The sequence below is a fragment of the Vipera ursinii genome, assembly GCF_947247035.1.
Source record: "Vipera ursinii genome assembly, chromosome: 1".
Classification (NCBI taxonomy): domain Eukaryota; kingdom Metazoa; phylum Chordata; class Lepidosauria; order Squamata; family Viperidae; genus Vipera; species Vipera ursinii.
Genome location: NC_139512.1, coordinates 95241778 through 95268837, shown reverse-complemented (window position 1 = coordinate 95268837; position 27060 = coordinate 95241778). Strand labels below are relative to the sequence as shown.

The following is a 27060-nucleotide window of genomic DNA, read 5'->3' as shown; positions in this document are numbered from 1 at the left end:
AACCATCTTCAGCCCTTCAAATGGCCACTGGGTTTGCTTACTTCTTTTTGTAGTCATTTTTGGAAATTACTTGTTGATTGCTTTTCAGCTATTTAGGAACTTGTGGATCAATAAGTCTGAAAATACTGAGTGAGTTTCTTTCAATTGTTAGTGAGGGAGATGTTTAACTGAAGTTTATAGATTAAAAAAACCCTTTTTTAAATAAACAACAAAAAGGTGATTAAAATGTTGATTTTTAAAATCCAGATGGATTTGAAATAAGATGTCAAAATTAATTATAGAGACTTCCATGGGAAAATGCTGTTGTTTTAAATTTTTAGGGGAAAACATGATAGGATAAGACTTTGAAGATTGGACACTAGAGACAACCAGAAGGAACTAAATATTACAATTAAAGAAGAAGAACACTTAAATTTGATTGACTAATGCTGAATGGAACAAAATATTTAAGATTGGCCATACTGAAAGATATTTGTGTACAATGGTCCCAGAAGTTAATTTTAAGAGTATCTGCCTCTATAGATTCACTGTGTATAAAAGATGTTATGGAAGAAGAATAGATGTTACTGACCAAGACTGAGATTGATCTGAAAGTGGATGTAAAAGATACAGATAACAAGAATGATATGGAAAAAGATGCCACACTGGATATATAAATGAAACTGTCTGATGTCTTGATAGTAGAGATACACAAATAACAAACCCAGAGAGTTATTTTGATATCTTCTCTGTATTAGATTTACAAAAGAGAGTTGTTAAAGTTGTAAGGAAGGAGAAAAGAAAAACCATGAAAAGAAACAAAGTATTAGAACACTATTTGAAAGGATTAGAGAACAAGATTGTTAAAAGGAAACGAATATAAAGGAATGACTGAGGTTTAAATAGCTATGTATGTTGGACAACCCTAGATGGAGTTTTGCTGAATGATGAGACTTTAAGGATTTGTTTATAGGTAAGAGATGAAATATGGGAAGAAGAGGTCATTGATTGTATTTTAAGAGAAGGTAAGATTAGTGAAATTATTTATACTTGTGATAAAGGGGGGAAACATTTTTTTATATATTTCTTTTATTTTTCTTTACCATATTCTTATTTTTTCCATCTTCTCTATTTTCTACTTTTTCCTTTTCTGCACTTTCTATTTTTTCCCCTTTTTAAACTTACACTTTACCTTTTTAATTGTAACTTAATTGAATACAATTACTCTAAAAAGCAATAAAAGCACCATTATTCTCAGGCTCCATTTATTTGTATGCGAAGGTATATCTTTTTTAATTTTTATTTTATTTTTTAATCCCATTTATATCCCGCCCTTCTCCGAAGACTCAGGGCGGCTTACAATTTAAGCACAAAGCAATGTGCTTAGCAATAGCCTTCATTCTATGTAAATGCTTGCTTATTAGGGCTTTCGGCCCCAGCCAAGCGGCATTATTACAAAGTCAGCTTATTGCCCCCAACAATCTGGGTCCTCGTTTTACCTACCTCGGAAGGATGGAAGGCTGAGTCAACCTTGAGCCTGGTGGGACTCGAACCTGCACTAATTTGCAGGCAGCTGGTGTTACTTAAGGAGGCATAGTGCAGCTTGCATTGTATCAGTGCAAACACTCCTTTCAGTATTTCCCCCTCTTGACCTAGCTTCTCTTTCTTTCTGTGAGTATGAGGATTATTCTGAGGGAAAACAAGGCCTTTTCTGTGTTTACTATTTTACATAGTCTCATTAGTCCAGAGTGGTCTTCTTCTGCAAAACCAGCTTCATAATGTCATTCTCTGGAAAAGAAGGGCATCCCTGGATATGTTATATAATAGGCTAGGAACCAGTTACAGATGAAAAACAAAAAAAACATTAAAGCTTTACATTGTAAGACATCTTTCAGACAGCAAGGGAATAGGCAGTACAGTTCATCAAAGATCAGCCGTAGGACACATACCAATCAATATTTCATTAGAGACACAGGGGAGTGAAATAGAAGCATGCTGCTGACATCTCCTGATTACATCAAGAGAAGAAACACTGTTGACACAGGGAAGAATTAGGATTCTGTGTAGCACAAACTGAATAACCAAATCATCTAGAAAAATAGGAAATGGAAATCAGCCATTAAGAATATGACATCAGTGGGCCACAAAGTTTTTTCCAGAACTTATTTTATAGAGCTAAATAAGTGCAAGTAATTTAAATCTTAAATTGATCCTGCAGGAGAACAAGTTGTAATGGAAGGGCTAAAATTTGCCAGTATTTATGCAGAAAAACAGCCATCCAAATTTGCCAGAAAGATGACAATGCCTCTAAATCAGACATGTCAAACTCATGACGTCATGTGATGTCGTGCGACATATTATAGCTTTTTCTCCATTGTAGGCAATGGGGTGGGCGCGGTTTCCTGATGACGCATCCGGCCCACGGGCCAGCAGTTTGATACCCCTGCTCTAAATATATGAGTGATAAAGGTGAAATCTTTCTATTCAGACTTCCCAATAGAATGGTCTCCATCCAATATCCATCTATCCCAGTGGTTCTCAACCTTTTCTTCACCAAGGACCCTCTTTTACCTTTCGTGGTCATGTACCATGGCCACGGACCCCAAGACTTAACTCAAAATTCAGATCATCATATGTCTTCAAGCCCTCTTATGACATCACAGACCCCCATGGATCCACAGACCACAGGTTGTGAACCACTATATTTAGGATTTTGCCTAATATGTTGTTACCATATTGTTGTGATTTAGATGAGTCATTTATATGAATACAGTAGATAACTGCATTTTGAAAAATTCTGAGGTTTGAAATTTGTTAAAAATTACCTGGAGATCTTCAGGACTAAAAGAGGCTGGAAACGGACCAAAAGCTATTTTCTATATATTTTGCTGATTTGGGAAGATTTGCAATTGAATATTTATTTTAAAATGTAACTATAATGAAAAAAAAATCAAGAACACAGGAACGAAAGGAACTGCATTATACCAAATCAAGCTAGTATTCCTTCTAGCTAAATATTGTCAATACTGTCAGGCAGTGGTTCTCCTAGTGATCTACAATTTCTTGGAATTTAAGAATTTAGCCTGGGACATCTTGTATATGAAGTATGTGCTCTCTCATTCAATTATTATCATTCTCTAGAGACCCAGAATGCCAGATGGCATTGGCTAATCCTGTTTTATTTAGAAGACCATCACTGCAATTTCTTCATGTTTCTGAAGATCTGTTTTCAGATTAATTCTTATAATGTTGCTTGTTTCCACAATTATGTTACTGAGATAACATTCTCCATTTTCAGCTCTTTTTAACCAATTAACAAGCAAAGAACCTTTAATCCCATGAAAAATGGGGCAGCAAAACTGAGCATGCTAAAAAAGGAATAAAAATGCTTCTCAGCTTTTGTACACAGATGCATGAACAGCTGGGATTTTTAAAAGATCAAGACCTCTTTGATTTATGATTAATGACGGGTGACCAGATCTCCTAACCTCCAGAATATCTAAAAGTAAATCACACTGCAAAAAAGGCCATTAACCGTTCCTAAAGATTGTAGATCAGGTCTCAAGCATTATCATCTAGCTCAGATGGATATGCCAACTTTGTGAAGTTCTAAAACTATTACTTTTTTGAGGCCATAGCTCAAAAAGCTTTAGTATGTCTCCCTTTGGACTATTAGTTGGAAATCTAAGTTTTGACACTGTTTATTAAGAAGAACATTCTATTAATAACAGCGCACCCTATCAAGCATAAATTTTTATATTCTCTGACTAGGACCAGATATTCTCAAGTCACTGTAGTACATGGGGGAAATTTAAACTCAATGTATTTAATTTCATTTTACAATATATATATTTCCCTTCAGGGTTTCTCCAGAGTGAAAAAGCATTATGGGGTTCTAAATATAGAACTAATTTGTTTTAATTGTCTGATTTTTTTGAAAAAACTAAAACAACGATTAAAATATATAACAGCATAGCCAGCAGGCACAGATTGCTTATAAAGCTCGGTTGTGGCATTTAAAAACAAAAATTCATTAATTTATTGATTGATTATATTTTTGGTATGCTCTATTTCAACACTGCAAAAGGCCTGGATGATAAAACATCCTTGACTGCCACTGGAAACATAATAAAATTGGTGCAAGTTGTGTCTCATTGAGAATGAAGGTACCAAGGAGAGGAGTAATTCCTGGCTGCCACTTGCTACAAATCAACACAAGAGAGCACTTTTGGCAGGGTTCCTGAGGTCAATCTTAAGATATGGGAGGAAACATTCCTTCCGATAATGTGGAACCAGCCCATAAAGATCTACATAGTTGAATAGCCATGCAGTTGAATGAATAGATCAATCAATCAATCAATGATCATAAAAACTTGAAAATGAGTTGGAAGCCAGTAAGATATGACATTAAAGCGGCACCATTTTGTCATTTTACCTGTTGTCAAATTAATATCCTACTTTAACATGTTTTTTTTTAAAAAATAACTCAATAATAGATTATATTATATGTGTGTGTGTGTGTTTATATTTGTAGAAAATGGTAAGATTTTTAATTTAATATGCTCTGAGTTTAATGTAAACATTTACATTGATTTTTTCCCCCTGAATTCTGCTGTACAGTATATCACTACATATCATCATACATAAGCTTCCTAAGTCCCAAACATGAAGCAATGGACTCTTCATGGGGAATATAATGGGGAGTTCCAGAGTAACTTTAGCTAATGCAGTTTGGGAGAAAAGGATTGAAGAAGGAGCTCAATCAAAACCTAAGTGGAACACCTTCTTGGTAAAGGACAGGGGAGTAGGAGGGCTTTCCTCTTTCCGAAGCTGGGATCAGATGACTTCATGTACTTAGAAAGGGGAACTCAAGTGATACAAATCCTATGCATTCTTCCACTTCTATTCCAGCTGAAAAACCACCTTTGTCCATCCTCATCATGGTTTGTAAGGTGCTTGCAAAGTACAGTAGAGTTAAAAGATTGTACAAAATTCAATTCTAATTTAAAATTAAGTGGCATGCTTACATTTCATCCCGATTCTACTACTTACCTATCCCTTCCCCATATCTTGTCCCAAATGTCATCAATTTTCTCAGGAGAATGGAAAGAGACCTTAGCATCAGATGAATGGTGGGATAATCAGCGATGCTACTAGGGTAAGACAATTTATGAGAATCCCAAACAAATTTGTCTTATCACACTGAAGGAGATAATTAATTTGCATTATCCTCTAAAAGGCGGCGGCGGTGGTGGTGGCATCAGACCATTACAGACTTTACACTTTGAGGAAGGCCGTATCAGTGCTGTGGTAGCTATACAGCTGTTGAGACAGCTGCCTTGAAATGCCATCTCCCAGTTGCATGGCTGCAGTTAAACATGCCCAAGCCTACCGGTTCCTTAAAAAAAGAAAGAGCTTCCTATAGAAAACTGCTTGCAAAATAATGGCAACCTATCATAGCTTAAGTTTAATGCATCACTTATAGACACTCACTTTTCATCTAGTGAATAGAGCAACAGGACAAGGGCAATGGCAATGCAAGACTATATAGCAGAGAATAGGGCACTTAAATCTTTAATGAATGCAGGGATTAGAGCCAGGTGTTAATTCCAGGAAGAGCCCTTACCAGAGTGTTTGCAGGTAGGAGGACAATTCCTTCTGTTTTATGCCCAAAAGGTATGAATTTAGCTATGCAAAAACTTTTAAAATGCCAATTAAAATGCTGATTTCAGCTTCTTACCAGAATAATAAAACTAATTAAATGGCTTAATAATTATCCCTCCCTTGAGATCCATGAGGCGTTTGATGATATTTTAAAAAATGGCCTTTTCTGCCAACTCTCATCTAAGTTCTATGGTGGCAAAGTCAACTGAGTTGAATTGAGTGAGATGCAGAAAATGGACTCAGGCCTGAAGGCCAGGACATTGTGAAAATCTCCTTTTCTTGCCATTGCTGGGAAGTTAATTGGATATTACCACCAATAGGATATTAATGGTAGAAATGCACCCAACTGTGGCAAGAAAGAAATAAACCAATTTTATTGTAACGGAGAAATTATCATTAAGTTACTTAGAAAATGAACCCCATTGCTTTGTGCTTGCTAACAATCAAGTGATGAGTTAGTTCAAAACTTTTCCTCCTCTTCTCATCCCATCAGAGCATACTGAATTCAGTGGACTGAATTCACAAAGCATACTTTTCAAATGTGACCATCTCCTATCTCTATATTGTTTTACTGCTGTTTCGTGTCTTATTAGGCTTAAATCACTCTATATTTAATAATGGTGTCAGTTAACTTTCTCCCTGTCACTCGTTCAAGGGGCATAATGTAATTTCCACTTATCTATACCACAACCTAAACTTTTATCCTGTTAGAAATCTTGCAGCAAAATAGACCTAATTTTGCTTCAGATCTAATCTTAATGTGCTTGGCATGTTCCAATTTCTGTTAAGCTATCGCCTCAGCTAGGGAATCCCTTCCTTCCCCCCCTTTTCTGGGGCACTTCTGTAGGAAGGAAGAATGGGAATTTAAGAGCCATGCCCGCTTTGAAAAAAACCAAGGGGAATAAAACAAGGGCCGCACAGCTGGTTTTGGCTTAAGCACCAAAGCTGGATTTCAGAGATAGCCACCTTAAGCTCCAGGTGAACAATACAGCCATATTTTGTGAGATCCTTGGTCTAATTTGCAAACAAGCCATTCAAATTGCTAGAAAGAATGAAGTACCCCTCTGTATGGTGGTGGGGTGGGGAAGAGGAAAGTGTTATAAAAAGAATAGGGGAAGAGAAATAATAGTGTTGTGGATTGGTTGCCCATTTTATCTTGCCTCTAGCTCATCAATCAATTGGGGTGGGGGCCACCTATCAAGTCTGGAAAAACAGCAGGACCTGAATGCTAGTCTCCTTAGGAAAGCAAAAGCATCCCCTCTGTTTTGCTTAAAAGGCAGCTCTCTCTTTGAAGGATTCAAGCCAGGTTTAAGGAAAACATGGGAATCAGAAAAGAATATTTGCAGTTCAGGGTTGAACAATGCAGTTCTTAGTAATTTCTGCACTTGGTTGTTTGCTTGCGGAAGTTTCATTACTCAACTAGGTAACACCATCATTGCAAGGCAATCATCTGCAGGCAAACAACTAAGCTCAGAGATCAGCAAGACTCCACAAGTATAAGAAAGTCTCGAGGTCTTTTTGCCACGGCCAAACAACCATTAGGATACTAATAGCATTTGTAAAAGACACCAACATCTCCTGGTCTCAGTTGTTCTCACAATGACAAAAGTTAACCAGTTTGGTCTAGTGGTCAATGCACCAGGCTAGTAACCAGGAGACTGTGAATTCTAGTCCCACCTTGGACATGAAAACCTGCTGGGTGACTTTGTTTCAGTCACTCTCACTTACCCCAACTCACTTCACCGGGTTGTTGTTGTGGGGAAAAATAGGAGGATGAAGGAGTAAAAGGTCTCTTTGCTGCCTTGAGTTATTTATAAAAATAACAAGGTCACAATAAAAAAATTCTTTAAAATGTAGATTTCAATTTTATATATTATTATTCCTTTACTTCCTTTTATACACTGATTTCTATGCCACATGCCCTACAAACTGAATAAGTCTTATTCTATATTATTTAAAAGTGACAGATTTGCACCCATCAATTAGCATATAAAATAATCCAAGTTATTTCTCTCGTTTCCTTTTTTATAATGTGTTTCTCGATGGCAACAAATATATAACGCCATTTTCTCCCCAGCCACATTTGTTTGGCAAATTTAAACACTGCAGAGCCAATTTTGGCACCATATTAAGTAACTTTCAGTAATGGGCTGATATTAGTTATTCTATAATCCTGAAGAACTCTCTTGAGTAGCTTGAATACAAAGTGCTCAGAAGGCATTCTTCACCCTAATTATCAATATTAATGGGTTTTTTAAAAAAATATTTCCCTAACTTTAGAAAAGGAAAGCGAAAAAGGGAACTTATTATCATTTCTTCATATATTCCCATCATGAGATACAAAGCCAGGCTCCTGCCAAAAATTACAGCTGAGGTTATCTTTGATGTTAAATGATAGGCAGAATAATTTGTCTTCTTCTGATGTCTAGGATAAGCAGTTTATCGCCTACCAAACCTCCATGGCAGCGATATGGGAGACCAAATGTGTAATTGTTCAATAATACTAATACAGGAAAAGAAGGACAATATGTATGGAAAAGGAAGAAGGAGGTGAGAACAAGACTATCTGAATTTTGTAACATAAGATATATTAACTGCATGTCTAATAAGCTCAGAATGCATTTGTATTCTGTCCTACCTGGAAAAAGAAATTATGAATAGGAGACAATGAAAATTTTTCTGTCATCTGCTCCTCTAGTGGCTCTCCAGAAATACTCAGTGATACATATTTTCTAAAGTGCTTAAGAGCATGTCACAAAATTGTTTGTAATGATAAATCTGTAAGAATAATAATCTTTTTCCAATCTTCCCAACCCCACATTATTAACTGTGGATAATATTGCTATCATCAACAACACATCTATTTTTCACAGAAGCAGGCTATAGTGAAAATTCCAGCAAACATTACATGCCACCACAATTCGTGAAATGCTGATATTTCAAAAAAATCACAGGCATAATAAAAGTTACAGTGATATATTTCATAGGATCGTGTCTGGTGGACTGATTCCTATCTTCACTATGCAAGAAGGAAAAAAGAAAAGAGAAAAAAATGGAATTTTTTTTTTTATTCCTGTGATTGAGTTAATCAATAGCACATCTTATCAGCCTCAGGCAACATTAAAATACAGGAAAAAAATATTGGGTGTTTGTAGGAAGGGGACATTAAGGAAACCACGATGATAAAAAAGGGGGGTCAACATCCGTGTGTGTGTGTGTGTGTGTGTGTGTGTGTGTGTGTGTGTGTGTGTGTAGATTAAAACTTCCACTAACAGAAGTGTTATTTCCAGTTTTGCACTCCACTAAGAAATAGCAAGAGAGGAAACAGGTCATGTACAGTGTATAGCAAAATGAAAATGATAGGTAATTTTACACAGACTGCAGACTATCCCCTATTGGACTCAAGTATGAAGCTTGGATTTTAAAACATCCAAAGGGCAGTCAAAAGATGAAAAGGTCATTCTGACTGAATCAAGAGATATGCTTTGTTAATGTTATTTTTTTAAAAAAAAATATCAGGAAAAATAAAGAAGCAACCTGAACATTAATTGAATCTGTAAAATTGCTGGATATTTTGGCATGATAAGTAGACCTGGATAAAACTTTGCCAATCTGCTTTATTATTTCTTCTTGGTCATATTCTAATTCAATCAAAATTGATTTTTTCCAGCTAATGGGTCAAATAAGATTAAGTCAATTTTTTTTTTGCTTCTTCCATAGTGACATCATCCTTCCAGGATATCTTGTTTTTGCTTTCCATTGGCTAAATCCAGTCAAAATGTGCTCCAGCCATTTTTCCTTCTATTTCTAGTTCTGTAACTACAATAGACAGATTATCAGATTCTCATTTAACCAGCTACATCATTTGGACAAGTCCACATTCTTATCCAAGGAAAATGAATATCCCAGAATCTCAATACTCTGTCTTTCCTTCACAAATTTATCAGAAAAAAGGAATGAATAAAATACTTTATTTGAGGAAAACTTTATGCTCCCAGTGAGACATGATCAAAACTACTGGTTTTTTTTTCCTAGATAGGGCTGTAACTTATTCCTATTCCAAAAGGTCACACCCCTTACCTTCGCCCTTTATTCTGACTAAACAGAATAAAATAGAAAGTTTCTCAAGAAATATACTATAAATCAAAGGCAAGATATTAGCAGTAAAGTCTCAATCAGTGTAGTACAGGAAAATGAATGGCAGAGCTTTGTGGTACTAGTAGAGTAATTCCTCGATGAACTTGTCTACCTTTGCTTACCAGCTCTTTTCTAAAACACTCAAAAGAAACTTTATGGGGAAAAAAGTACTCTTTGAACCCTATCTTTTATCTCCAGGGGAAATTTTTATCTCCAATTTCCACTCCATCCCAAATGTATTTTTTTCTGCTAAGTTAACATGCATAATTAAATAATTAATAACCCATTGATTATAATTAATAATTAATGTATTAGCTAATTTTAATTAATTAATTAATTAATTAATAAAAGGAATATAAATCAGGTAGAAAGGGAGGAAGGAATGAACAGTAGAAAATAGTTGATATTTTGATCCTATGTGTTTTATGTCTGTCAACAAAGACTATTTTAACGGAAGATACGGTAATGTGTGGACTGAATTCACCCAAATATACTTTTATTTATTTATTTATTTATTTGATTTGATTTGTATACCGCCCTTCTCCCTAAGGACTCAGGGCGGTGAACAGTGACATAAATATCAGAATGCACAAACCTTTAAGGATTAATTAGTGATCATATTGTATATTAAGAGATTATCTATGCATCATGTTCTTGACCCTAACTAGTAATATTAAGGTCAATAATTAATATTACATTCTTTAATGTTTATTTGCAACTTCAGATAAGTAGACATGGTTTTTAGTCAGTGACTAAAAACATTCCTAAATATTAATTTGATCAAAGCTTTGTGAGAACAGCTGTAATGATTCAAATTTCTACATCCTGCCTCCTTAATCCACTAGAAGTGAGATATGCAGAGTATCCTCACTTAATCTGTCACCGAAGGAAATCATTTTTGCTGCTATGCAAACTCTTTTCTGGGTTCTTGCTCAAGCTTGGCATCATTAGGATATCTAGCACAGTATCACAATTGTTTTCTCAGAAATCTCTTAAGATTTGTAAGAGCAATTATATCTGAGCAATTATATCTAAGTACAGATTTTGTGCACTTACTTGGAAGCAAGCCACACTGAACTAATTCAGATTTACTTCCAAAAGATGATAGTTGGGTATCTCCTGCAGAGGTTTTGTTAACCTCATCATGATCAAATGAGAGTTGATAGTCTAGATCAGACATGTCAAACACAAGGCCCGGGGGCCAGATCCGGCCCGCGAAGTGGTTTCATGCGGCCTGCGAAGCCATCCTGGAAACAGTGAGGGAACGGCCCCCACTGCCTTGGCCCTGGCCCAGAGACCCTCCTCCTGCCAGAGACCCTCAGATCCGTCCCACTCCTGCCCAGGCCCCCAGAGGCACCCTTGATGCGAACGATGTAGAGCTGGCCACACCCACCCAGTAGGCCATACGCACTCTAGCCACACCCACCCAGTAGGCCACGCCCACCCTGGCCATACCCACCCGGCCCCTTGAGGGCAACTGCAATGCTGATGCGGCCCTCAATGAAATTGAGTTTGACACCCCTGGTCTAGATATTGGAACATACAGGAAAAAAGATAATGGTGTCAAGAAAAATAAAGGTCAACAAATATTTGAACTGGACTTGGAATTGCTGACTACCAAGGACAACCTCCAAATTCTTTGTTTGACGAAATAGTTAAGGCTGCAAAATGTATACTTTACTTGGATTCAAAAATCCCACTAATTTCTGTGGGAATGATTTCAAAGCAAACAGGCAAATCTAAGAATATAACAGCATCCTGTTGAATTGTACAGCCTACTTACCGTTCTTTTCTCATATTAATCTGACTTGACTAAAGCTATAATATCTATTTCATTGTTATAATGACAATTTAAGATATTGGTAATGTATATAAAGAAATGTGTGGCTCTTATTTCCAGCCCATAAGCCATCTTCTAATTCATATTTCTAAATCAATAGTTCAAAAGACTGTTCCTCACCTGGAAAGTACCAGCATGGTCTTCTTCTTTGTCTCCTTCTTTGCCTTCTTTCAAAGCAATCAATGTAAATCCACGAAAATAGGCTGGTGTGGCTGCAGATAGTGTTACTGTAGGAGGGAAGGAAGAAAAATATCACATTTGAAATCCATAAAGTTGTTTCCTCTTTTAAAAACAAAAACAAAACAAAAAATCCACATCTTGGTTACTGATCATTCTCAAAATCTGGGTGCCTTCAAGCATGGAGTCTTCAATGGATTCTTCTAAAATTGAAAAAAAGGGAAACCATGCCATCTGAGAATACCTTTAGTCTAAGTAGAAGATGTAAAGATGGACAAATATTGTGGCCCTGTAAAATGCTTCATGTTGCCTCTTCTTTATAAACTGAAAAAAGAATAAAGGTAAAGGTAAAGGTTCTCCCGCACATGTGTGCTAGTTGTTTCCGACTCTAGGGGCTGGTGCTCATCTCCGTTTCAAAGCCAAAGAGGATGTCCGAGGATGTCTCCGTGGTCATGTGGCTGGCATGACTAGATGCCAAAGGCGCATGGAATGCTGTTACCTTCCCACCGTAGTGGTCCCTATTTTTCTACTTGCATTTTTACGTGCTTTCGAACTGCTAGGTTGGCAGAAGCTGGGACGAGTAACAGGCGCTCACTCTGTTATGTGGCACTCGGGATTCGACCCACCAAACTGCCGACCTTCTGATTGACAGGCTCAGCATCCTAACCCACTGAGCCACGACGTCCCTATATGAGAATAGTAGTAGTATACTTGGAGAAAGCAAGTCTCATCTTTTAACAATAGCACTTAGACTTACATACTGCTTCACAATGCTTTACAGCCCTCTCTAAGCAGTTTACAGAGTCAGTGTATTGCTCCCAACAATCTGGGTCCTCATTTTACCAACCTCAGAAGGATGGAAGGCTGAGTCAACCTTGAACCACTGAGATTTAAACTGCCGAACTGTAGGCAGCCAGCAGTCAGCAGAATTAGCCTGCAATACTGCATTCTAACCACTGCACCACCATGGCTCTTTTAAAGGAAACATCAAATATAAATTAAACAGATTCCTTCTTTCCCAACTGAATTTCCCTTCAAATATGCTCCCCTAATTCTCCTAAGTAAATTTGATGAGATGCAAGGAACAACTGGACACAGTTTAATTAACAGTACTACTTCTGATAACAGAGACATTTAAGTGCACCCCTTTTCAGGCAAGTATATTTCTAGACATGCCACATGTTACTAAGATTGCTTCCATTGGCATATTTTCAAACTTTCTAACATTCTTCCTCACTAAGCCCTGGTTATTCTCTCTAGTGGAAAGTACACTGAAGTTGAAAGCGAGCAGAAATATGGTGAACATTTAAGCTTTCTTATGAGACCCCAAAGATGCTTTTTCACAAGGCAACTGGACTTTCTTGTTTTTCTTTGAAGACATTTCACTTCTCATCCAAGAAGCTTCTTCAGCTCTGACTGGATGGTGGGGAATGGAAAGATTTATACTCCTGCAGATAGCTTTTCACTTTCATTATTTTAGCAAGTCATTAAAGCTACCTGGAGGCTTATCAAAATGTGGACAGAGAGGACTGCTGGTTTGAAAGAAGGGTGAAAAAGGCTATCTATGTCAAAACTGAACACCCTTCTCTTGACAGAGGGGGAGGGATCTGACATCATCTATCTTCGGTCTACAACACAGTACTTTTAGCAGTTCCAAGAAGGCTCCACACCCATTTGCACTACTCAGGTGACCCCGAAGACACAGATAAGCCTCCAGGTAGCTTTAATGACTTGCTAAAAGAATGCAAATGAACAGCTGTCTGCAGGAATATAAAACTTCATTCTCACCAACCAGTCAGAGCCCGAAGAAGCTTCTTGGATGAGAAGAAAAACATCTTTAAAGAAAACAAGAAAGACCAGTTGAAAAAGCATCTTTGGGATAACTATGACCTGGATGACTGAGTATCTCCATAGACTTTCTTATGAGAGAGCTCAAAATGGCCATTATCAACAAAATCATTGCCAAGAAACAGAAGGCATTAGAGATGAGCAGGGCTTCAGATTTGATCTCAAAAAATTTTCCTGGAGCCCATGGAAGGAAGGAAGGAAGTAGCATCTGTTTCTGCAACAGCCATAATGCCAATAGGTGCTACAGTTCGCATTCTACACTCCACAATACTTTGGAAGACTAAGGCTAAATACATGAGACAAAATGTTCATAACAAAGATTGAGAACCTAATGCCAGTTCTCCCATTTTAGCCTAGGTACCCCAGAGATAAGCCCCATTAAGTTCAATGAAGTATTTCCCAGGAAAATGAGCATAAAACTATAATCTTAGTGGCATCCTCTGCCACATACTTACCAGTCACATTATGGGATTTTTTTAAAAAAAAACAGTGCTTATTGAAAATAAACATTCTCTTAATTGCCTTGTACTTCCTGCTGCCAGTAGTTCTGGCAGCTTAAGAAATAGACTGCCACCTTCAAGCTCTTATGCTGGATTAAAATTAGTGTACATAAATCATCTAACCAAATATGAATAAAGATATCACAGAATACCAAAGTAAAATGCATTATGTTAGCATTAACTTCTGATTTTAGTTATGAAAAGGTGCCGACATGTCACTTTCACCATTACCATTTTCTCAAAGAGAAAATGCTCAGTTCACATCACACTATGACATGCTGTAACTTGTTTGGTTTTGGCTTAGCTTGTTCTACAAATCTATAAAATTTGCTTTAATGTATTGGATAAAAACTATTGAATCTGTAATTTTAAAAGAACCATGATTTATACACTCACCCATAGCCAGATAAGGAATTGAACCTGAATACATTCAGTTCTAGTCCAACATTACAACTATTACACCTGAATGACTCAACCACAATAGCTCTAACACACTCAATGACAATCTGAGGTGCTAAAGTTCACAATCTTATCTTCTCCTTCTTTAAGAACCTTACAATATTGTCAAAAGTACAAGAAGTTTCATATATTAATAATAGTCAAGGACTCCTGCTGAAGGTTGAGAATTCTGCTTTGCTTAGCATTACACTAATTTGGGAATAAACTGACCTGGGAATGCAGCATCAGATATGTCCTAGATGGCTAGGTTGCACATGAGCTGATGAAAAGCTTGAAAGAAGATGGATTTTCCTAACTTTAATATGACTAGTATTGACACAATCAGAAGCAATCTGTTGTGCATTTTCATTGCTGGACTTGCTGCTGTAGCAGTAACTATAAGTTTTTGCAGGACGGAGCCTTCTTTCTTTCTTTCTTTCTTTCTTCCTTTCTTCCTTTCTTCCTTTCTTCCTTTCTTCCTTTCTTCCTTTCTTTGTTTCTTCCTTCCTTCCTTCCTTCCTTCCTTCCTTTCCTCTTTCTTTCTTTCTTTCTTTCTTTCTTTCTTTCTTTCTTTCTTTCTTTCTTTCTTTCTTTCTTGACTTATATGTCTGTCTATCCTAGATACAATAATTCTGGGCAGTTCACAGAAAGATCAATAAAATATAAAAAATATACACTGCACTGTTTGTGCATATATGTATAGTGTAGCACTGTACTATACTACACCATCTGAGCAATTGTAAAATGTTCTAATTCACTGGACCAACTTCAGTTTTATACATTCAAACAATGATGATGATGATGCCTTGGTGGGAGACTTCTACTCCTTAGTATTTTGCCAACTCCGATAAACGTATCAGAAAATATTTTCTTTTTCAGACAATATGAAGATTTTTGTCCCTGCAGCATAATTCTGGTTCAAAGCTTATTCAATGTTTTACCCTGATGTTGCTTTTTGTGTTTTTTTTTAAATAAGGGATTTTATCTAGGTGTGGATGAAACATATATAGTTGTCTATATGGCATATCCAAAGACAATGTTGCTAATCTCTAAATCACGGGTGTCAAACTTGCCACGTCACGTCACGTGTCGTGACATATTGCAACTCTTTTTGCATTGCCAGCAACAGGGTGGGCGCGGCTTCGATATGATGAAACCGTCCGTGGGCCGGCAGTTTGACACCGCTGCTCTAAATACTAAAGTTTGACCTCAGCCTCATTTTACCATGCAATATAATACACCAGCAATTTTCACAAATGACTGGATTCAATGGCTTGAATCCAGGATCTTCCATCTAAGGACACAAGTTTCTTCCTGTCTATGAAAGATGTTTAACCCAGCAAGTAAATACTAATAATTGAAAGAAGAGAACATTTGTTCCTCTAACTGTACCTTTTTCAGCTTCCATGACACCTGAAACTCTGAGTACCACAACTAAGACGACCCTTCCCTGGATAATTCTCTATCCACAGATGCTGTCCATTGGCAATACTTCAAGCACAGATCTTCCAAAAATCTCAAGCAATCTTTCACTTATTCATATGACAAATTAGAGAAAGCAACAGATGATTGCAGATTATCTCACTGTTAAGAAATGCCTTTGAATGAGTAAGTGGATTTTTAAAAAAAATGTTCATAGGATGGATACTTGCTTACATATCCAGTAAATGAAATCCCTCTACATGAATGATTCAAGTAAATAGAGCTGATCAGCTGGAGAGAGGCTAACTTTCAATGCTTAGCTCTAAACTTTATTTTCAACCACTCTAAAACCATTTAATATGGGGTCCTTGGTGCCCTCTGAGCTTGGTTTTTTTCTTGCGTACATTTCATTACCGAACTAGGTAAAATGATCAGTGTGGAAGAAAACAACCAAGCTCAGAAAGTAGTCTTAACCCTAACCCCACAGTTCAATCCTGAATTATAAATATTTCTATTTTATCCATGTAATATGTCTTTGGAAAAGGCACTGAACAAAATTCGATTTAATATTTGCTGAATTTCCCTAACCTAAGTGCTATCTTTCTAAATACAAAAAATAAAAATGATGTCTGAAAGTTTAGATTTATAAATATAAATGAATAGTAACACCAAGAACTAGATAATGGGGAAAAAACTAAACCAAAGTACAAATAGGATTTTAATGTTATACCGAGAATCCATTAGGTTAATATTTTCCATTCCTATCACTTCTTGTATAAATCCTATTTTACTTATCAGAAATACACAGATATTTTCCTTACAGATGAAAGTGATAGCAACACAGGGAAAAAAACACCACTTTTCTTCCAGACTACAGAGCTACAAAGCATCAATTAAAAAGAGGAAGACAAAATGTTAAGAGTGCATTTCAGAAGGGACTAGATCTCTGTCCCCTGTATTTTTATACTTTCACTGATCTGTGAATCTTTGTACTTTTGGTCAATAGAAACCCAAATGCCACATCAAATTGTTACAAGGCCGGGTTCACAAGGGAATTTTTAAAAAATCTTTTGACATAGAATGGGCAGCATTTTCCAATGCTAATGAAGCTGGTAGTAAAAAGCTATTTCTTTAAGAAGGCAAAAGATTTATAACGGTATGTACTGGGTGTTCCAACATTCTGCTGGAAGAATCACTCAGAATGTGTATTCCAGCCTAATTTTTAATACAAATTTTATTCAGCATGATTCATTGTTTCTACTTACAAGAATCGTGTTACCTGTCCTTGTTCTAATATTTTTTCTATGAAAAAAGGCAACTCTAAGTATACATGAGTGATATGACTTATTTTCCAATGTTACCATCTTGCTGAAAGTATAACCTCCCGGGCTTATTAGATTACATGAATCTAATGTTGTTAGAATCCTTTTCAGCCCTTCCTGTTACAAAGAAAAATCCGAATATATGAATATTAAAGGTCCAAATCCAGTCACAGCATTTCACTACCAAAATGTCTCTGCATTTTAAAGTCATAATATATTCTTTGCAAAAGTTTGACTTATAGTTATGAAATAGAACTTAATAGTTCTATTATTAGAACTTAATCTTTCCATTCCCTTATTATGTCAGCTTGTGATAGAGCAGTAACTTTGTATGTCACCTCCTTTCCTTCTACTCCATTATAACTTTGAAGAAACTAGGTCCTCTCTAGCTTCTTCCAATGGAACATCAGTGGACAGTTTCATACTAATCACTTCAAGAACTTAGACTGTAACCCTAACTAAAAAATAAATGAATAACGTACTAGCTGGAGCACGTCAAGAAAAAGAAATTAATGAATTACTGGTGTTCGTGTGACGTGATAAACTAATCTCACCTGACATGCTGAATTCCTGTGAACACGATTAAATCTAAATGATACAGATATTCGCTAATTCTCACTTTCTGTGTCTACTGTTTTAGCAGCAACTATTAAATTCATTTGAATTCCTGTTTGCCCATTTGAAATTTCCAATAAGTTATCCCAAAGGTGGTTTTTTTTTTCAAAAAAAAAAAGAAAACCACCTTTGGGATAACCATGACCTGGATGACTGAGAATCTCCATAGACATTCCAGTGAGTTAGATCCATCCAGCATAATTAACAGATTGTTGAGGATTTACCTCTCAATTGTCTATCTAATCTTAGGAGATACTGGGAGATTTTAGCATCTCAGATAAATAATATTTCTTTGCCAAAGAAGTATATTTTCTGTGGTCCTCTCATATTTTACTATTACGGAAGACTCCACTGGCTCATTGTGAAGGTAACGTGGTCTGAAGCAAGCAAATGTCTGTGGGTACTTATTTATTTAGCTTTTATCAATTGAACAAAACCAAATAAGTAAAAAAATATTAGCCATCTTTTCGCAGAAATCCAGTCTGATTACTTTCACACTTCACAGTAAACTTGGTTCTCCTGTGACTTTTTTGAAAGTTAAAATTGAGCCAATTCATATCATTTCCAGCAATTTCCTTTGTACTTCTTTCTAATAGTTCAAATTTATTTAAATCAGAAACATCAGAGAAATGGATAACATTTGATAAAATCTGGCCTGCCAAACAGCATGTGTTGTTCAAGATTTGACCATAGGAAAAGTAACTGCTATTAGAAACTTCTGTTTCTGGTTAACTCCACAGTGGCATCAAATTCATATTTAAGTTCGGAAACTAAAGCAGGGTGATAGGGAGAAAATATTTAGGATAAGTGGGAATCTTACTAACATGATTTCTCTCTATACTTTAATGTAGAACAGTCAAAACAACCTAACATGGGTATTCAGTATCTACTCATGTTAAGTCTTCTAAGTAGCTGCTTGTCCTACAGTCTTTATAAGGAGCTTTCCTGTTAACACATGCCTAATGACTTTTGCAACTACTTTGTATTGAAAATTAAGTCAGTTCAAGCCTTAATTCCAATCCTGTGTGTTTTAATGTTCCTGAATTAAATAAGTTCCAGTTGCAAATTTCACCATACCTGAAATTTTCTTCTCTCCAGTTATAGGGAAGATGGTAGCCAAAATAATCACTGAAGCTGCTTACGTTGTCAGTACTTCTGATCCTTTTTCTTTTCTTCTTCATTCATCTGTCCTCCCTTCTTTCCTACTTGTCTTATTTTTAAAGGTTGGTGAACTGGTCTGTCATCACTGCTTTTTTTTCCCTGAGTCTTGGAAACTTGCCTATTTACTGTATGTTCTTTGTTGGAAAAATCTTCCTTGATTTTTCTCTTTGTCCTAACTTCTAATGTCTACTCTTTTCCTTTACAGCTAAGATTTTTGAGAGAATAGTCCTCCCTTGATTTTCCTTTTGTCCTCCTCCTACTTAACTCCTGCTACTTAACTTTAAGTACTCATTTCAGTTAGCTTTTTGTGTACGATGCCCTAGCCCTGTGGTGGTGAACCTATGGCACAGGTGCCACAGGTGGCACGCAGAGCCCTCTCTGTGGGCACATGCACCGTCGCCCCAGTTCTAGGCCTTCAGCTGGGTTTTGTAAAACCTTTTCGCTTTAGGCCTCCACTGCCATGTACAAAAAAAAAGGTTCAATCAATGAATTTCAACTTCTCATGGGAAAAAAAATTCTCTCAAAGTTGGAATTGATTGATTGAACTTTTTAGTCCCACCCAGTCTGCCATTACCACTACAGCCACACCCACCCAATTGGCCACACCCACCCGGCACCTGATAATACATAAGTGGGTTTGGGGTTGCAGTTTGGGCACTTGGTCTCTAAAAGGTTCGCCGTCACTGCCCTAGCCTATAGAATCTCTGTTGGCTCTTGTTGCTAATTTTGTTATTGGGGAGATATTGTCAGTACTGGTGCTAGTAGACCTATTTACTGTATCACATTGGACATTATATATTTAAGTTCCCTTGGTATTGTTGATGCAACATTTCAGGGTTTCAATCTGATCTTTTCACCAGATGTTCTGAGTTTTGTGGAACATCTTCCAATCTTTTCTATTTTCTAGTAGGGATTCCTCAGGGTTCAGTGATGGGCCCCTTATTATTTTATTTATACTCACTTCCAACAGGCTCCTTGATTTCATTTTACCAGTTCAATGATCACATCTATGTTGAGGACTTCTAGGTTCATTTGTCTATCCCTGTTTTTTTCCTTTGGTTTTCAAGGCTGCCAGCTGTGGTTCTCACCAGGCATGAGGAAGAGTCTAAATCAAAAGGTGTCAAACTCGTAACATCATGTGACGTGTCAAAATGTATCGTGACTTTTTTCCCATTGCTGGCAATGGGGTGGGCACAGTTTTGGCGTAATGCATCTGGCCCACGGGCCAGCAGTTTGACACCCTTGGTCTAAATCAATGTTGATCTTAAAAAAAAACACTGTTAAAGGTTGTAATTTTTATTTCATTTAATGAATGTCAGTAAGATCCATCAATTCTACATTACAGAGATGACTAAGCAGGTGGCACATTTTTTGGGTCTCACATGAGTTATTGTACCAATCTGTTTTTTCGGTTCCCTCATTTAACTCCTTAATTTGTATCTGGAATACTGGTACTCATTGTACTTTGGATCTTTCTTACTTTGCTCCCATATTTTCAATCACCAATATAATTAGTAGTTTGAATGTTCATGCCAGCATACATTGCTGATGCTGATACATCATGCCCTGTGTATGGTCATATCAGTAATTTTTTTAAAAAAAATGTGCTGGTGATTCAGGAACTTATGTATTTGATCCAACTACTTGGTGAAGATTAATACTTTTTCCTGTGATGAAAGATTTTTCTCGCTTTGCTCCAGTTCTGTAAAACTTGTCTCTCCCCTTCCATAATTACATTTGGAGTTGGACCTCTCAACATTTAGAAAAGCACTAAGCCTACTTTTTTTTTCTTGAGCCCCTTTGAAAGCTACTTTACTGTGAAAGTTAATATGTTTTTAAATTTTATATTAAAAGTAAAATGTAAAAATATATTAATTTGAATGTACAAATGTTGGCTTTATTATACCAGCAATTATATCAACATCTGTATTGTGCTTAGTTACAAGTCCATGTTAAATAGATACGTTGCTGCTACTACTACTCTTATTAACTGACTCAGTTAAATTGTGCAAATACAGCCACTAAATTCAGTAGGAGTTCCCTAAAATCTCCACCTCTTAATCAAGCAGCTAAATATTTTAGATTTAAAATAAATAGAATAAAACTAATTTTGCTAAACCTTGGCCCTTTGGGCTACTTATTTATTGATTTTATACATCCAGCCATTTTAAATATGTATTTTTGGATGGCTGACAATAAGCTACAAACATTTTATATCCACAGTATCTATCTCTATCATTATCTATCTACATCTATCTTTAAATACAAAGTTAAAAATAATAATAATAGAATAACTGAGGCACCATAACAATCTCACAACATAGCTGCACCTCTATTGGGCTCAACAACACAGTCCAGTGCCTGGAGAAGACCAGGTTTTCACAGCCTTGTAAAGGACTGGAGCCCTCTGAATCTCAGGGGAGAAGTTGTTCCATAGGGCAGATGTCATGACAATGTTAGGATTAAGAGCCACTAAAAGCAAGAAGAAACCTGTAGCGATAGTTCATTGTCTAGATCAGAAAGATCAATTTGTAGCATCATCCACTGCGGGATGGCTGTATTCTTCAGAGAGAAGAAGGAGTGGAGTATTCCAGTTAGTTGTAGTTGTTGATATTGTAGAAAACAATCCCACAAACGCAAACAAGTTTGCCAAAATGTGATATCCCACATTTCTTACCATCATGTAGAGAATAGTAAGCTGCAATAAAGCAAGTCTTATATATATAAGAGATTGCCGGCGGGTGACACCCAGGGATAGGGCCTTCTCAGTGGGGGCGCCTGCCCTCTGGAACCAGCTGCCAGTGGAGCTGAGGACTGCCCCCGACCTCCGGTCATTCCGCCGGGGCCTGAAGACCTGGCTCTTCGAGCTCTCGGGCCCAGGCTGAGGAGTAATTTATTTTAATCGGGGTTTTAATTGCACAGGGTTAGTTTAATCTTTTTTAAATGGGTTTTAACTTTTGTATTGCTGGTTTTTAACTCCCTGTAAATCGCCCTGAGTCCTCAGGGAAAGGGCGGTATATAAATGTAATAAAATAAAAAAATAAATAAATAAAATAAATATCTCCACAGCTATCCACGCTGATGTTTGCTGTGCTTAATAACCCTCCTGTTTTCCCAGTCTATGGTAGATTTATCAAGCCTGCAGGGAAATGCAATGGAAGACCCAGCTATAATAACATAATCACATGCCAGCAAAATGTATTTCATGAAGATCATATGTAGATAGGATTGCAGCCTCAAATTAGCTTTATTTGAAGGGATGTCCCCAACTACATTGGACTCCTCCTTCATCTATTGCCAGTGGTGTTTCCTACCTTATATTTGCAAGGTGAGAGAATGTGGTGTTGTTATTATTTACTGAAAGACACCTCTCTGTCACATTGTAACCTTTCTCATTTTTTATGACAGCTTCTATTTGGATTTAATGGAAGCCAAGGACACTAGAAGCAATGGAGAGTCTATTGCATAATAAAAGGCAGGACACTGAGATACTTTCAATCACCTAGGAACTAAGCCTTAAAGTCAAATACAGTACTTCCCTAGCCAGTTACAGATTCCTGGCCAATTCTGGGGCATCAAGAAAAGAAAGGTTGGTGTAGGGGGGCTACAGGTGTGCATCTCCATAGATGGATAAACAGTGTGTTTTATCACTCTTTCTCCACCATTGGGGACCAAAAATAAAAATAGGTGTGGCATAGAAATTAAAGGCAAAATTATACTCGATGTTTCCAGAAAGTTCCTCAACTGTTTAATTGGAAGCTAGGTTTCTTGTTAGCTTCTCTTCCCCCTCTCTCAACCCTTTCTTCAAAGGTTCTTTGTGTGCACTGTCCAAAAACCGAAGATTCAGAGTAATTTCTGGAGCATTCGGGAAGGAAGAGGAAGGGGAGGATCCATAATATTCCAAGGATCTCCTATAAAATGATCTTTTATTGTAAAAAGAAAGTAACCACACACAATTTCCAAGATAAAAAAAGGTTCTGAAAACTTAAGTCTCTATATCCTTCTAAAATCTTGTAATGTGGTGAGTTGCTAACAATTTCTGTTGGCTGGCTCTTTTAAACTGAAATTCTTTCGGGGGGGGGAAAAATTACTCTTACCCTTGGATGAGTATACTTGGATAAAACTAAGAGTGGGGTGGAGAGGACTCTCTTTAATTTTAGACAGGAAGGAGCCTATCTTCATCCACACCATTATTTTTTCCATTCTCTACCACAGACTAATGAATAATGTTAAATGATGAGCGTATGGTAGTTTCTCTCATTGCTATGAAATAATCTTGGTGAATTAAACTGACCACCGTTGATTATTAAAGGTTCCAGAATACTTCCTGGTATTGTGAATGGTATCACAAACTCTGGGTGTGAGCATGTATTCATCTGCACCAATGTCTTTGAAGGCTGAGAGCCTTAAAGTTCCTTCTGAGCTTTTGAAAAGGGTCCATAAATGGATTTAAATAATAAGGCGCCATTGGTGAATGTAAAGAGTTTTATGGCATACTTCTGTTGAATGGGCTTCTTTCTTTTCACCCCACCCAACCCAAAATTTTGTTCTAAGTGGACACAGCTCTTTAACAAAAATTTATCTCCATTTTCAATGCAGGTCGATGTCTTCTTATAGGCCTTTCTTCACAAAATTGCGTACTACCTATCTCCTAGTAACTGGAAGAGGGGGAAAAAAACAGTACAGGGTTGAAGTTGTAGGAGATGTGCTAATGATCTGTTTGGCAAATGAAAGTGACCCATGGATAGACCCAAAATCATAAGAGGTATGGATTCACTTGGGGAATGGATTACATCCTTCTTAGCTTCAGGCTCCAAATCATGATTTATTTTTCTTAAGAGTCCAGAGGATGACAAAAACACCTGGGCTATTTCTTGGCATCAGAATTTCCCACTCATTTCCTCAGCCCCTGTTGCCTATATGTCACCTTTCCCATCTTATTCTAAAGAACATTTCCTTGCTTCCTGATAATTTATAAGCTGTGTAACCTCAGTTTGCCCTTAATTTAATCATCTTTTCTTGTTGCATTCTTTGCATTTTGATAAGACAATTTCTGGGAGAATCACATTTTTTAAAAAGTAGTACGGGGAGAAAAATCTGTTTCCATACAGTATTTAGTGTGATGTCATTCCATATTGCATGAGACAGACTTGTTAAATTCTTGTGACAGTTAATGAAAATAAAACAATATTAAACTGACAATATTAAACTGCTATATAAGAAACAAAGTTGCACTGAACTGTATTATTCTCTTGCTTGATCCATCTGACTTAGGTTTTAGGAGATTTTTTGGGGGGAAGGATTTTAGCTTTGATAGTCATAAGTTATGTTTGCTAAATTTTTGATATCACATTCTTTAAAGTGCCAGCAGTTAGAACCACAACCTCTAACTGCTAGCAAATATGTAAAAAGCCTTTGATTGCATTTTGTTGGGATTTTTTTTAAGTTTGTTTTAGGAGTTTGACAGATGTTTTCCTCCCATCCCACAACTTTCCAGATAAACCAAATCTTTATATTTTACAGCTTAACAGCTGCAAGAAAAAACCCCTCTAAAAACCCGGAATCAAGTTGAGATATAGCAGAAAAAGAGTTGCATATTTAGAGTTGCAAAAGAGAATATTTAACTTTTTTCCCCTATGTTTTGCTTCAACTACTTTTATTCAGCATTTCCCCACTAACCATAACATAGTCCTCTCATCACAAGTGGTTTATTGCTGATGAGAATCTGCTTTTATAGGAATATGTTTTAAGAGAGAGGAATTCAGGTCTCAGTTTAGTAATGTCTCATAGCAAGATTGATGTGTTATTTCGGCCCGTTTTATTTATCTAAGCTATAGGTTAAAAAAAAAAGTAGGAAATGTAGCTGCCCCCAAAATCATTTCAACCATCAGCACTTTCCAAAGGAAGAAGTGATGACTTTAGGTGTAGGATGTGCCAATTCTTCCAAAGAACGTTTTAAAAGATGTAAACAAATTAAATGTTGGATCAGGGAAGTTAAAGCTGCTTATCTCGGAGCGAATCTGCTATGCTGGCTGAACAAAAAGTGATTTCTCCATTATTTCAGAAGGGAAAATCCCTTCTTCCCTTATTGTAGTTATTTAGATTTTTCTTATGACTCCTACCCTCAGGAAGGGAAAGCCCTGGCTTTATTCCATTCCCTGAACCCCAGGCAAGTCGATCTTGGGAATAGAGGGGGGCAGGAGAAGATTTAATTTCTATATTTTCCCATAAGACTCTGTCACTGCATGCTCCTCAGGTACAGAGTGCCCTGTCTTCATGCTAAATAGCTACCCCCAGGGACATCTAAGCAATAAACAGCCTTGACCCCTTTTACGAAGGGAAGGGGGTGGTGGTGGTGGTGAAAAAAAGGAACCAGACTTTAAAGCAGAAAACGCAAGAAAACTGGTAGTGGCTTCCAGCAAGCCTTCTCGGCCGGTGTGCAAACTTTTCCTATTCCCTCTATTTCCCAGCGAGATCACTGCAAGCCGAGGAGGGAATCTCCCTGGCCAAATGTGAAATGAGGCACGGCCGGTACATGGAACCGTGCAAAGGGCGATTAAGGTAAATAATAATAATAATAATAATAATAATAATAATAATAATAATAATAATAATAATAATAATAATAATAATAATAATAATAATAATAATAATAATAATACTGGCGCAGGTAGTAGAGGACCTGACTTCCCTTAAACCACGAAAGGCGGCGGGGGGGGGGGGTTGGGCAGGGGGAGACGGCCACGGGAAGAATTAGAAAAAAAAAGAACAAGTGTTCTGGATTCTGCAACCGAAGAGAGTGGGGGAACAGTCCCGAGAAACCTCGCTAGTTCCCCGGCGTTTACTCTCCCCACGATCCGGCTCTGGGATCTTCCCAAAGCTCCCAAGGTGGACTTACCCCGGTAACTGTTTCCGGGCTTGTAGAATTCCGGATCGCCTTCCACGCGGAGGCTAAATTCATTATATCCTTCCCTCCTCGTGCCTTGGGCTCGCAGGATCCGGCTGCAGTAGCCTTCGGATTTCGAGGCTCTCTCTAAGGTTTCGTCCGCCAAGGAAGCCCATGTCAGCAGCGGGAAAGTCCAGGCGAGCAACTGCAAGGCTCGCAAAGCGCCCGAAGAAGAGCGGCAGCGTCCCATCCTTGCGGGTGCCTCAACAACTTCACAAATAAAAGCAGAAAACGGGGCTGCGGCTGCCGAAATCACAACATGGACAGGTTGAAAGAGATGGCTGGGGAAAGCCTCCTCCTCCTCCACCACCACCCCCAGCCGTCTCTCCTTTCTCGGCTCCGGAGAAAGCGAAGCAAGCCAGAAAAAAAAACTAACCAACGCAGCCTTTAATCAGTTGCAGCTCAAGGACTCTCCTCTCCTCTCCACCTCCTCCCAAGCCTGGGGAGAGAGCGAAAGGCAAAAAGGGAACCCCTTCGGTTTTACAGCTTTCTTCTGCTCGATCGGAAGGATCCGTTTAGCCTTTGCCAAGGCAAGACGGAGGAGGAGAGAGAAGGGCTGATCTTGCCCAGCTTCGAAAGTGAAGTGCTGTTCTGTTTTTTTTTTTTTCCCAAGACCTTGTAATTAGCAGCTCGCTGATGTTTACTTAAGTCCAAGCTCAGTTCGCGAAATAGCAGAGCTGGGTGGTTTGGTTACGGGGTACGGCGCTGTCGTCTCCAAGACGCGAGTGTATGTGTGTGCTTGTGCGGGGTGTATTTGTGTGTGTGTGTGTGTGTCTATGCGGGCGCCCGGATCGAACGGCAGTGCCTCGAAATTAATCGCCTACATTCCTGCCTTAGTCTATATAGAAACTCTGGAGAAAAGAGCGAGCAGGCACGTTCTCATTGGCTGCTCTCTATTTCTCCTGGGCCACCGCCAGACTCTGCAAACATTGGTTGCCCGCCGGTTTCTCGGAGCAGATTGACCCCGAGAGAGTCACCTCCGTGACATTAGCCCTCCCTTCCCCGTTTCTA

At 37.6% G+C, this 27060-nt stretch overlaps 1 protein-coding gene across 1 annotated transcript in view; it reads right to left on the bottom strand.

Moving 5' to 3' along the window:
• The window catches only part of SPON1 (spondin 1), a 316530-nt gene extending 290067 nt beyond the window's left edge, over positions 1–26463 (bottom strand). Inside the window, exons 1-2 of the mRNA XM_083348787.1 lie at positions 26002–26463; positions 11741–11847 (exon numbers count right to left, since the gene is read on the bottom strand). Coding sequence (XP_083204913.1) covers positions 11741–11847; positions 26002–26239 — 345 coding nt within the window. The 5' untranslated portion in view covers positions 26240–26463. The remainder of the gene's footprint in view (positions 1–11740; positions 11848–26001) is intronic.
• Positions 26464–27060: the final 597 nt, after the last annotated feature.